This window comes from Phlebotomus argentipes, unplaced genomic scaffold, assembly GCF_947086385.1.
Source record: "Phlebotomus argentipes unplaced genomic scaffold, Phlebotomus argentipes genome assembly contig_32, whole genome shotgun sequence".
Classification (NCBI taxonomy): domain Eukaryota; kingdom Metazoa; phylum Arthropoda; class Insecta; order Diptera; family Psychodidae; genus Phlebotomus; species Phlebotomus argentipes.
In genome coordinates, this window is record NW_026776187.1 from 1,060,865 (window position 1) to 1,073,940 (window position 13,076).

General features: G+C 41.0%; 2 protein-coding genes across 3 annotated transcripts in view; both read right to left on the bottom strand.

The window, feature by feature from the left end:
- Window positions 1-199: 199 nt before the first annotated feature.
- LOC132264043 (cold shock domain-containing protein E1-like) lies at window positions 200-7,000 on the bottom strand. The gene is given in 8 exon segments (XM_059764096.1): window positions 200-1,236; window positions 1,319-1,514; window positions 1,591-1,770; window positions 1,849-2,274; window positions 2,369-2,944; window positions 3,036-3,500; window positions 3,503-4,156; window positions 4,366-7,000. Coding segments are annotated over 8 exon segments (3,330 nt in total). The 5' UTR covers window positions 5,182-7,000; the 3' UTR covers window positions 200-1,219.
- A 125-nt stretch (window positions 7,001-7,125) lies between these two features.
- LOC132264042 (kalirin) overlaps window positions 7,126-13,076 on the bottom strand; it is a 28,589-nt gene continuing 22,638 nt past the window's right edge. Inside the window, exons 18-22 of one of the 2 annotated variants that reach the window (XM_059764094.1) lie at window positions 10,301-11,135; window positions 9,967-10,214; window positions 9,367-9,907; window positions 8,860-9,299; window positions 7,126-8,343 (exon numbers count right to left, since the gene is read on the bottom strand). In XM_059764094.1, the coding sequence (XP_059620077.1) occupies window positions 9,192-9,299; window positions 9,367-9,907; window positions 9,967-10,214; window positions 10,301-11,135 (1,732 nt within the window). In that variant the 3' untranslated portion in view covers window positions 7,126-8,343; window positions 8,860-9,191. Of the gene's footprint in view, window positions 8,344-8,788; window positions 9,300-9,366; window positions 9,908-9,966; window positions 10,215-10,300; window positions 11,136-13,076 lie in introns of both variants that reach the window. The other variant, XM_059764095.1, reaches the window with a different exon arrangement.

The following is a 13,076-nucleotide window of genomic DNA, read 5'->3' on the forward strand; positions in this document are numbered from 1 at the left end:
GCATTTTAATGTTTTCTCTATTTATCAGAAGCATACTCTGCTCCACTTCTTATCATGTTTCTCTCCCTTATCATTCCTTTATAAACACATAAATTCAGTTTCAATCTATCGCATAATGTTGCATTTGTTATTCCTCACTTCATTTCACTCTCTTTTTTTCTGTTTGGTATCTTCCCTCCGTTTCGTCCACAATTCACTCCTTTTTCTTCTTCCAGTATAATAATGCAAGAAAAAAAAACATCAAAATAATTCACAAACAATTTCTTGGGTAAATTACTTTTCAATTTTTCACTTTCTTCTCATTACATCTCTCCTCATCATGTCTATAATTATACTTCTTTTTATTGTGTAAGGTAATTCATTTTTTTTTATTATGCTTTATCTGTTATGTATTTTGGTCAATTAATTAGAATTTTGTTTTTATCAAGTTCTTTTATCATATAGTTTTAAAGTTTTTTTTTGTATAGATTTTCTTCACTTTTTTTTCTTGTATATTTCTTTACAGTGTATATATAAATCCATAAAATTAAAAGTTCTTCATTTTCCCTTAGTTTTCGCTCTTTCACTTTTTTTTTAGTTTTGAAATGACAAAAATGTATTATAATTCTCGTTTTTTTTTCTTCTTCTTCTTCTTCTCAAGTGGCGTAGTTTTATCTTTGAATCATGTTGATATTATATATCTCCTAACAATTATATCAATCCTCACACTTTCTTCTCTCTATATGAATGCTTTTTTTTCTTCCTCATCTTCTGTGTTGATAATATTTTATAAGTATGCATGAAAATTATCAGAGAAATTTGTGGATGTTATTCCAAAAAAAAAACTTTGTGGGCAATTGTGTATGATTTCCTGGGTGTTCAGGTCAATAACTTCTCCTTGTTTCTAATTTGAAAATTGTCGTTCCGCTATGTGTGTGTGTGTGTTTAAGTAGTTTTAGGAAGTGGATTAAAATTACAAGTTGAATTCAATTTCTTTTTTTTTTCTTCAATCACTATCATGCTTTTTAAGTAGAACTTTTCCACTAATTATACTGAAATGCTGTGGTTTTGTCTTATTATTGATATTTCACCCTTGTAATTGATTCTCACATCTTTCCTTTCTGTCTTCTTTTCCCTTTTTTTATAGGCAAAGCAAAGATGAACTCATAATGACCCCACAAATTCAAATTGAAAACAAATTGTTGCCATTCCTTGTCTCCCCTCCAGTTCAATCAAAGCATCATTCCACAAATATTCCTGCATTTGGAAGAAAAAAACAAAAAAGAATACAACATTAATCCGCAATTCAGACAAAAATGCTAAAATCCATCTTTTTTACCTGCAATCCTCGGATTACGGTGATGAAGTGCAAATCCTTTGGTGCCATCTGGTCCCTTCGGTGGTCGAATAACCATGAGACGCGGAACACTCTCGTCCACCGAGTTGATCTTGAGCCGGGACAAAAGTCTCTCCGGACGGGCTTGAGTGTTGTCAATGACTTTCACGACATTGCAAGCGGAAGATTTTCCATTTCGCTGCAGAAATAAGACATTATTTCAACTGTTAATCTCACTGAGCTCAAGATATTTTTTTTTCCAACAACGAACTCACCTGATTAGTGACAATGGAAAACTCAACAGTGTCACCTTGATGGAGGCTATTGGAATTCCCTTGCACCTCTGACATGTGGAAGAAGAGCTTCTTGCCCTCCTCCACCTCAAAGTCCAAGAAGCCAAATTGTCCCTTGATGGAGTCCACATTGGCACGCTTCTTCTGTCTCACGGCAATCACCTGAAAGCCCAAAAAGCCATAGTTAAGTACATAAATCTCTCACTCGTTAGCACCACACAAAACAATTCTCATTCTCACCTCAGCTGCACGTCCTTTTGTGTCCAATTTGAAAGACACGGCATCGTTTTTCTGCAGCAAATCGCGCTTATTGACCAAGCTCGTGATGCCAAATTCATGTGTCGACACCACCTCACCCATGTCACTGATCAGAGTGATGAGGCCACAATACTCAGCTTGATCGGGATTGATGCACCTCAGTGGACGCGCCACCAGACCATTGTAGACTGCATCGAGCACTTTCGGCTGATTTATCGTGCCCTTCGCCACAATTTTCACATTCTCAGCTGGCAAGCAATTTCCACCACTCGGCGTGGAACCACGCGTCGACAAGCTATACTCCACTTCCTGGCCCAATTCCAAGTTGTTGGTGTTTCCATAGAAGTTGCTGAAGTGGAAAAACACCTCCTCATCGTGATCCAGAGTCTCAATGAAGCCAAAGTTCTCCTGCAAAACAACAGAGAGAGAGAGAAAAAATACGCTCATAATCCATTTTCTCATCTCAATTAAAAAAACAGATAGAATTGCACTTAAACTATACCTTGAGTACAGCAATGAATCCGTAAAAGATGACTGGTTTCACTCCATTCCCATTGTTGTTGTTCTTAGCCGCGCTGTTGGGACTCAATTTCTGCTCCCCGAGCATATTCATCTGACATCCATTGCCCAATATACTTTGCTGCATCGATGTGTTGATAGATATGCGACCAGACGATCCACCGACGAGTGCATTCATGGAATTGGGAAGGATCTCCTTGATATTCACGGCAATCAACTCCTTATTCCTCTTCACTTGGCATATGTTGAATCGCACGTGATCCCCAATTCGCGGTGGCTTGTCGCAGTCTTTCAGGAAGTACATGATGGTCTTCTTGCTTCCCGTCGCGCCATAGCTAATCACGCCGCCCTCCGTGCGCTCTTGCGACTTGATAGGACTCTTTGGCGCTTCGCGAGTCACCACACCCTCAACATTGCTCTCAATCAGCGTCTCGAACTGCACACTTCCCTCCGGCAGATGCTTAATGCGAATGGCACTCTGACGAGTATTTGCAAAGCTGGAGTTTGGATCCTGAATCATCGTGAACTCCACTTCATCACCAACGCATATTTCACGGAGCTGCAAAAAGCAAATAATAGCAAAGTATTGAGCAATTGCAGGGAAACACATTTGTGAAATAGGCAACAAAGAGGAAGGATTTCACACTCACTGTATCGAGGACTTCGGTGAAGTGGAAAAAGAGGCGCGTGTTGCGCTCAACACAGCGCAAGAAGCCAAATCCCTCCTTGAGAGCCGCCACAACGCCTTGTTCTCTCTTCTCGCCAGACACCTCAAAAGTCTCATCAAGCAGCGAAATCGATGTGGCACGTTGAAGCTGATCACGGCGATCTGTGGCCAGGAGGAATTGCACCCAATCTCCATGGCGCAGCGTGAAGTCACCCTTCTGATCCTTGTCCCCGAATGGCACCTCCACTTCCGAATGATCCGGCGCACGATAGCGAATACGCCCAGGCAACGGATCGTTGTTGTGCCTCAACGGATTAGCACGATCCAGCGGCTTCAGCACCTGCCCTTTGTAGATCTGTGTGCCGACATCCTCGAAGATCACCGATCCTGGCGGCAAGCGTGTGATGTTGCACGCCACCTCTTTTCCCTGCAACGGCACAACAGTACAAAAAAAAAGACATCAAAACCCTGTGCCAAGGAGTTATGCCAAAGACAACTCACATTTCTTGTCTGAATGATAAACTCAACATCATCTCCCGGACGAAGTTCCACAGTGCCGTCGGCTTCGCTGAAGTGAAAGAAGATCTCCTTCACCACATCGGCGCGCTCGATAAATCCAAAAGACTCCTTCATGGAGCACACAACGCCACGATACTTCACCGGATGCACCGGATTCTCCAGGCGAATGTGGCAAGCGCCCAAATTTCCGCGCTGATTAGTGGCAATCTGAAAGCTGACTTTATCACCAGAACGCAGAGTCACATTTCCCTCGACGTCATCTTTGGTGTATGGCAGAAAGAAGCATTCACCGCTGTTCTCATAGCTAATCCGTCCCGTCGTCTCACTCGAGTTGCTCGAGGCATTCACACCGTCTGACTTGATTTCCGTCGTCACTGTGCCAGTGACGCGCTCCTCCGACAGCACAACTTCAGGAGCAATCTTCGTCACCAGACTGGCGATGGGCTTGCCAGTGCGCCGATCGTATGTCATCTCAAACTCAACCGGATCGCCGATCTTCAGATGTTCAATGTTACCGCTAAACTGGGAGAAGTGGAAGAAGAGACGAGCCTGTCTCTCGCAGCACTGGATGAATCCGTACGAGTGCTGGGAAAGAGAAAAGTCCCCAAATTAATTAGGATCACTGCAATATTTTGTCAATTTTAGCAAATCAAATGCTACTATGCACTGGATTGAGAAAAAAAATCATATTTTCCATCAGAAACTACTCTATTTATCAGGCATCAGGCATCAGTTTGAGAATTCAGTGCAAGCGAAGCCCAATAGCAAAGTATAGCAATACGTAAACAACTCACCAGTAGTTTTTCAATTATGCCCGTCTCTCGTATCCCTTGATTCACGTCACCGCCATTGTTGTTCCCATACGTTTGCGGCGGAGCAGAGCAGCCGTTCATCATTGGTCCGGAGTTGCTGCCTGTATTGAAGATACCAATTCCACCGGTCGACGTCGGGCCGCTGCTTCCACTCGCCTCAGTCATGCCGTATCCTTGCGACACACTCTCGAGCGTGAACGTGCCGATTGGCGGAAAAGCGTTGGCCGCCGCGGCGGCGGCTGCAGCATTCGTGGCACTCCTGGCAGCCTGAGCGAAGATGTCCCTCGACGTGGAGAATTCCCCGCCAAAGTCACTCTGTCCGTATGACTCGCCATTGCTGCGAAAATGATGATTCGCCTGGCCATCCATCGAGTTGCCAGCCGCTGCGCCGAAGCGGTGTACCTCCTGCCCAGAATAGTCCGCCGAGCTGCGACAGTTGAGGAAATCCATGCCGCCGTCGCTCAGATGACTGTTCTGCTTCACGATGGATCGTCCTGTCGGCGGCATTCCGCCACCACCTCCGCCGCCACCCATCCAGTTGCGATAGTCCGTGTCGGTGGACGACTTGATGCCAGCACGAACGCCTGGCGCCGTGAGTGGAGACTTTAGGGCAAGCGTCGGGCCGCCTGAGGCGTGTTTTGGTATCTTGAGGTTCAGCAAGTTCATGTGATCCGTCGCGCTGCCATTCACCGTGGACAGCAGCTGCAAGTCGGCCGATTGCAGGCCAATTCCCACACCACCGCCGCCGCCGAGCGCCGACACGAGTGAGTTGTTGATGTCAATGAAGTTCTTCGACATGACTCACAGCATTAAAAGCACTTCGCAGCTCTACCGAGATTTCTCGCCTGTCTCTTCTCTCTTCTAGGGATATGAAGGCAGTTTTGCACCAGGAATATTCTTTAAGATCTCACTTCAATCTTCACTGTTTCACCATAATTATCACCATTAAGTCTTTTCAATTTACAATTTCATACAGTTGTCCTCTATTGGCTATATTACTTCTCTTGCAATTCTTAATCACTATTTTTTTTTTCACAATATTTATTATTATTTACCCACACGATTTTGCAATGTTGTGGAGTTTCAAAAGTTGGATAAAAGTTAGGTTTTTTCTTTCTTTTCAAAGGACAAAAGATATATTTGTTCAAAAGAAGTGAGTAATTCAAGTTTTATTTATTTTTTTTTATTATTCTTTTCGTTTTGTGTTAACGCAACACTTTTTTGGCCGCCAAAAACACCTCAAGTTTCACAGGAATTATTTCTTTTTCAAATTCAAAAAATTATTATTTAAAGGGCAGAAAGCTTTTCTTCTTCTTCTCCTTCAAAAATCCCTCTTTTAATTAAATTAAAAGTCGTAGTTTTCTTTTTCATTCATTAACTATTTGCCGAACACAAAATGTTCACGAGCAAACTTTTAGAGTTCCGAAATTCGCCAGATTTATTTTCTTTAATCCTTAAATATTATAAGATTTTCTTTTAAATGTCTCTTGTGTCCAGTTTTTTTTTCTCCTTTATCTCACACTTCTTATCATCATCATTTTTTTTGTTGTATTTAAGTTTAGAAAAGACTCAACCGATAACATGTATTTATATATATCATACACAATTATTAATATATATCACAGAATTGTTTTTTTTTTGTTTTAATTTTTACTTCCTTTTTCTTTACCTCTTTTTCTTCCCTCTCAATGCAAATGTGTCATCTTCTTCTCTTCTATACTCCTGTGTGTTTCTCTTACTCCTTATTATGCTCTATATTTTCTTTAATGAAAATTGTTTAATGCCTAATTTGTTATTGGTTCACACTTTTACTGGTATTTACTTTGTTAAGCATTTAAATTAGAATTATGTCGATATATTGGAAGTGATAGCGATGCAGGGGATGTGAATTAATGGGCTTATTATTACCTTTTGCAGCGTGTGTAGATCAATCTCTCGCTCATCAATTTCTTCTCACTTTATTTGTCCTCTATTTTGGGAGGGGGTTTCTATATTGGAGTCTCTTCTCTTGTAGTTTCCTTTGTACTTGACTGAGTAATTTTTTTTTATTTATGAAAATTCACGTGGCTGTTGACTTTTTGGTTGATTGCAGATGCCGTCACTTTTGGTTGATTCACACGCGCGTCCGAACATCCAAAAGTCTCTTATCTCTCTTTTTTTTTAGTTTGTTTTAAAAAAAAATCGCACACACTCTCGTTTCCCCTCAAATACTTTACAAAGTGATTTCAAGAACAGAAAAAAATAAGGATTCAATAATAAAAGGGGAAATAAACTGGCTAAAAAGTGTCTGTATATCGACTATTTTCACTGTGTAGTTTCTGTCTCTTAAAAAGAAGTCACTAAGAAATCACTTTTTGTTATCTTAAACTTATAAGTTTCTCTCCCTCTCACTTTATATTTGGTTAAAGGATTTCTGTTGTCTTTGTTTGCACTTGTGTAATTCTGTGTTCACTCTTTAAATTATTCTATGTTTTCACTATATTTTTAATATATTTTTCTTTTATATTTCTTGTGTTCACTCGATATCCGTTGACTATTTTCAGTTTCCACTTGTGTTGCCTTTTTTTGCTAAATCTAAGTTCTTATTATCTCTTTAACTTTATGGGTGTATCCGTTTAAATGTGTCTCTATTTATATTTTATACTCTTAAATTATGATTTATCGTAGCGTCAAGAATTGAAGGTTTCCTCTTTCTTCTCTTATTACAGTTCAGTTGCTCTTGGGATGTTGATTTGTTTCCTCTTTCTTTTTTTCTTCTTCTCTAAATGTTGATTCTCTTTAGTCTCTAGGATGATTGATGAGGATTTCTTTGCGAAATAAGGTCCAAAACACTGTGAAACTAAGCTAGAGTTGGTTCTATATCTTCAATGTCGTCAATGCGTGCTGAGTTGTTTGATCTTGTGGATGTTCAATTCTCCTTCTTTCACCCTTTTGCCTCCTAAACTTGTCCTCTTGTTCGTGTGTGAACCAAGTCTGGTGCTTTCTCCTCCCGCTCAAGCTGAGCCGAGAGGAAGAGAGAGAGAGAGAGAGAGTCTTCTTCGTGAAATAAATTCGTGTTACAGGTGATTCAAGTGTCAATTATCACACAATAAATTCAACTCTGTTGCAGGGATGGTTTTTCTTCACAGTTGAAGCGGAACAAATTGTAGTTTAAGGGTAGTTTTTTTTTATTTAAATTATAACTTATTGTACTCGTTGTTGAGCCACTTGTGGCCAATATTCACTTGTTTCTCCTAAATTTCACGTAGTATTTTTTAATCTTTTGCTTCCTCTATAAAGACTTTTCTCATTCACTTCTTGTATAATTAACACAATTATTTAGTCTTGCGATTTACGATTTCTCTACTTTGTAGATTTTACTTTATAATATATATATATACTATTATTTTTATTTCTGTTTTTTTTTTTAATCTTTTTATCTCTCTCTCGCGCCTCTGACTCTGTTTCCACACTCTATTTCGGCTTGATTGCGGGGATATTCACACTATTTCTCACAGAATGTTTCCTGGGGGCGGTTTTTTGAGGGGGGCGCTCTCACTCTCAAACTTGTTCCTCCGTTCAGCGGAAGTCCGTCCGTGTCGAGGAGGCGCGCTTCGGGTAAAGAGTCTCTGGGAGTTTTCCTGGTTCGCGTGCTTTTCGGTGGCAGAGGACAAGAAGGGACACAATGGCAAAGTTATCGATTTAGGGATTTTATACTACTTTTGGCTTCACGTCGTGTTTTTTTTTCTTCTTCACAGTTCCGTTGCAGATACGAGTGTTTCTGTGTTTTTTTTTCTTTCTTCTCTCTGTCTTTTGATCCGGGCGACAAAAGTGCAGTTGAATAAAGTTCTATATTCCAGAAGAGTTGGTAGCTTTTTTTTTCGTCTTTTGCTTTACGTATTGGTTTTGGGTTTTCTTGAAATGGTTTGTTTTTTTGTGTGGTAGTTTTTGAGTGATTTTTTTTTAATTCAGAGACACAAGCTGCAATGAGAGAAAGACATTTTTTGGAGGGGGTGAACACATTAGAGACAAGAAGAAGCGATAGAGAGATTCGTCTGGTTTCCTGCCTTGTCCACTTGCAAAATTGCGTGTGTTGAATTTAGCTCTCTTTCACAGTGTGTATGGCGAAAAAAAGAAGCACACATCAGTGAGAAAAAGTCGGGGAAGAGGGCAGAAAACCCGACGGGAGACTCCCTTGGATGCACATTCACGCTCAAAACACCAGCACAGCCATAAGAGACACATTTTCGCGAGATTTTGGAGCCCCTGAAGAGGCACAGGGAAAAAGTGTCTCTTTTTTCTTCCATCCACTCTGGAGAACACCTTTGTCGGACACTTCGTGTCGATGATGCACTCCAGAAAACACCTCAAATCACCCTCCGCCCGCTTACTTTTCCCCGCCAATTGACGCACAAACTGTTCGTACCTCTGCTGCGGATAGCTGGGTTTCGTGAAAATGCCTCCAAGGGGAGAAAATCACAGTAAATCTTCACTTACCACGACACAGCACTGCACGAACGACATGCGGCCATGTTGGTTTTAGATGCCTCTTCCATGAACAGCGTGAAGTGCGCCGCGAACCGCCACTTGCAAGGTTTCTCCGGAATTCTTCTTGCATGCCAGACTTCCAAGCGTGTCAACGGTCAGGACGAGAAATCTCAAATTTTCGCTCCGTTAATACATTTTATTTAGAATTTTATTATTGATCATAATGACACAGCCAAGAACACAAACATCAATAGAGATATTTCTTGTTCATATTTAGTATAGTGGGATGCAAAGGGTGTGTTTTTCCTCGATGCCACACGAAAAATCCCGGCCTTACTGGTCTAATTGACGTAGAATTTACTTGTAGGAACAGCAAAATTCACCTTCGGCGTCCGTCGATCCACAAAATTCTGCAATCTGGACGTCGTGATGACGGACACCCGGAGATTCTGACAAAGATTTCCATAAGATTCATGCATACATTCAAGAAAATCATTTTAAAAAATCCACACTCACCTGGACAATCCATGGCGCCTCGAGACACTGATCAGCACTGAGACGCTCTTCTGGGTTCAGCAGTAGGATCTTCTGCACGAAGACAATCGCTTCCGCTGAGATCCCTCGAAAGTAGTCCTCAGGAAAGCAGTAATCGCACTTTAGAATGTTGGCGCTCGTCTCCTCGGAGGAATCATCCAGGAAAGGACTCACGCCGCTCAGGAACACGTACAGAAACACTCCCACACTCCACATGTCCGTGGCAGCACTCAGCGGCTGGTCACACACCACTTCCGGAGCCACGAACTCCAAATTGTTAGCCGGCAGCTTCTCACCCATTGTGTATCGCACGTGATTCCCCAAGTCGATGAGCTTCAGCACAGGAGAGTAGATATTGCTCACATCCACCAGAATGTTCTCCGGCTTAATGTCCAGATGGAGTATCTTGTGGGCGTGCAGCCAGGAGACGCCGTTCAGTAGTTGCTTCATGAAGAACTGCACAGTCGTTTCGGTGTACTCCTTGTTCTTGCAGATGTAGGATAGCAAGTAAGGGCCATGGACGCTGCGTGAAAGCAAAAAGTGAGAAATGTGGGCGAAACAGTGTGTCTTTGCACTACTCACTACTCCATGACAATGGTATCGGTGCCTGGATGAGGAGCGTTCTGGTACAGACACAGTCCTTTGGCAATGTTGGTATGCTGAATTGAGGCGATCACTTTATATTCCGCTTGGGTTTGAGAGAAAGTCTGGAAATTGCGGGAGATTTGCTTCGATGCCACGAGCTGACCAGTTCCTGTGTCCCTCGCCAGACGAACCACTGAAGATTTTCCGCGCCCCAGCTCGGACACGATCGTGTATCGATGAGAGAACTGCAAAATACAAGTCGTGAAGTGAGATAAATTGGAATTTAAAGCTGACCTTTAAGCAGGTCAGCTTCAGAGTCAGGAATACTCACGTGTTGTTGCTGCCACAGTTCCATGTCGTTGGTGGGCAGCGTGACTGTGAGACTAGACACTCCGGTGAGTCCTGTGGTGGGATTCACGAGGCGGAAGGAGTAGCTCTCGCCCGGCATAAGATTGCCCACTTCGTAGCTGGGCAGAACCGGCGACTTTGTCTCCGTCACCCACTCAGTGGCCCCAATGTGGCAGTGCTCGACGATGCACGGGTTCGGCGGACTCCACGTGATCTTCACGGTGGAGGAGTTGACAATACTGAGAATGGGATCATCGTGAATTGGCGTGGGCGACGCCAGCACCGTGAGTCCAATGGTGCACTGCAGATTCTGCGACTGATGGAGGCTGTTTTCCACACCGCAGACATAGAGGCCACTGTCCGACGCTCGCGTGTTCTTCACGATAAGCCTCGCCTCCCCGTTCGGTGTCATGGACACGTCGAACTTCTCGTCTTGTCGTATCACAAAAGTGTCGGGCTCCGTCTTGCGCCACGTGATCCTCGTGTACTGATGATTGCGCAGTCGGCAGCTGAGGATGGCCGACACACCTTCCTGAACAGTGACATCTTGACTGCGAGACACAATCTCCGTGCGTCCACTGCGACTTATTTGCACCACAGCGGCGTCGTTCAGCGACACAGAGTGCATGAATTCCCGCGAGAGCCGTGCTTCTGCGGTGTTGAAGTTGACCTCGTCAGGAGTGTTACTGTTGCGATTGTCTGCATTCCACACACGGCGATTGTCCAGGCGAGAAGTTGTCGTTGTCAATGAGAACACTGGCTGGCTATGAGACTTCCCAGACAGCGGATGAAGACACTCTGGCGTCGATGGCTTCTGCCTAAAGGGCGGGGAAGAGAAAATCACATCAATGTCCTGCGCTAGCAAGAAGTAAATCATCAAAGGCACATACTTAAGTCATTAGCCAAATGATCTCTACCTACTTTCGACTGTGCTTCTGTACAACTTTTCAGCAACATGGTTAGAATGAGATGCTAGAGAGAGGGATTAATCCAAATTTATGCACTTTTGCGCTCACACAGGTTAATAACATTTCCAATAGAAGCCGCTACGGATTTTTCTATGGTCTTCTGCCAAGATGTGCATGCATGGAAAAACGTTGTTAGATTAGTACTTTTGACTACATTACGAAGAAAAATTAGTATTCTCAACAGCAAATTCACACTCTTTGCCAGAAGCATCAACTACTGTTTACTTATTTCCATTTTTATTATCAATTTAATATACATTTCTAATATTTGAATATTTACATGATAACATCAAAGCATTTTTTGGTTTATCTCTTTTGGTGATTTCACAATTAATTTTCCTTTTTTTTTCTCCATCTTCGAACCACAATTTTATCTTCACGCCAAATATTCTCACTTTCTTTTGGTCTCTTTTTTCTATCTGTTTTTCTGTCCCGATCTCACATAGAGAAATTAATGATTGAATTAGACATATTCCAATAATGGGTTGAGAAAGATGAACTCAGTGGTTTCTTTACTTGTGGAAATTCATTAATATTTACAAAAGAAATCATATAAAATTCCTTTCCACAAATCATTGAAAATTCCTTTTCTCTCTTTCTTTCTCTCTCTTTCTGTGTTTTTAGAAAAAGTTTTCTGTGTGTGTGTGTTTTTTTCTTGTGTCTTCTAAGCAACACGATGATCTTCTTTTCACTTCTAATATTTTATCAAAAATATCGATTCTTCCTTCACTACTTTTGTCCCTTGTTTCATCATTGTTTTTCCGCTTCCGCTCTGTCATGACTCGCTACATATATTCACTCTCTTCTTATGTTGTCATTTAATGCAAAAATTAATTTGTTAAAAAATTCTACTCATTTTGCTCCATTACTTTGTGTGGGTTTTCCTCTTATCCTTCACTTCATCATTAGTTTATAACTTTTTCACTCTTCCACGTAGGCATAAATATAAGTATTGTTATAGAATATTTGGTTTTTTTTTCTTTATATTCATTTACATACATTCATTTATACTGTTTTATAAATATTTACAATAATACCTTTAGTGTTTTAGTTATCTTCATTTGCAATATTCACTTTCTGCTATAATATTTTTTTAGTTCATAAAACTGCAGTGTTGAGAGAGTGTTTCAAAAGTGTTTCAAGCAAGATAATATTCTTTTTTTCTTTAGTCTCAAGAAGGGAATTTCGGTTAAATGCATAATACTAAAGAGTGATTCTCCCCTTTTCTCTCTTTTCGCCTAAGAAAGTGCTATTATAGAAATACAGATTATGACATCGCAAAGTGAATTGAAGAGTCAAGTGAAACATGTTTCACGCGATCAATCAATCCACTTTCGTGTTTCACGCACTTTTTCTCCTTCTCCTAAAGATTTTCACCTTATCATACTTTAAAATTTTTTTTTCTTGAAATACTCCTATGGAAAAAACAGACTACAACGATATACAATTATTTCTCTGAAAGGAGGGGTGATTTTATTTCATGGAATTTGAATTATTTCGATACTATTCTTGTTTATATATTTTGTATTTTTATCCCATAATCACATTACTATTAAATAGAAATTACTAACATTTAGAGGAGAGATGACAATTTAAGTTTCTTTTCTCTCTCTCTCTCTAGAGTGAGATTATTAATTTAGGGCTTTTATCTTTGTATTCTTTCTTTTTTTTTCAATTCGAAACAGGAATTCTTCACCTTTATTTCTTTGAAAGTTTATCAATTATTATTATTTTTTGTTATCTAAAAAGTCATCTCAAATTTTATTTATTTTCTTGCTGCCTCTCTGCTAA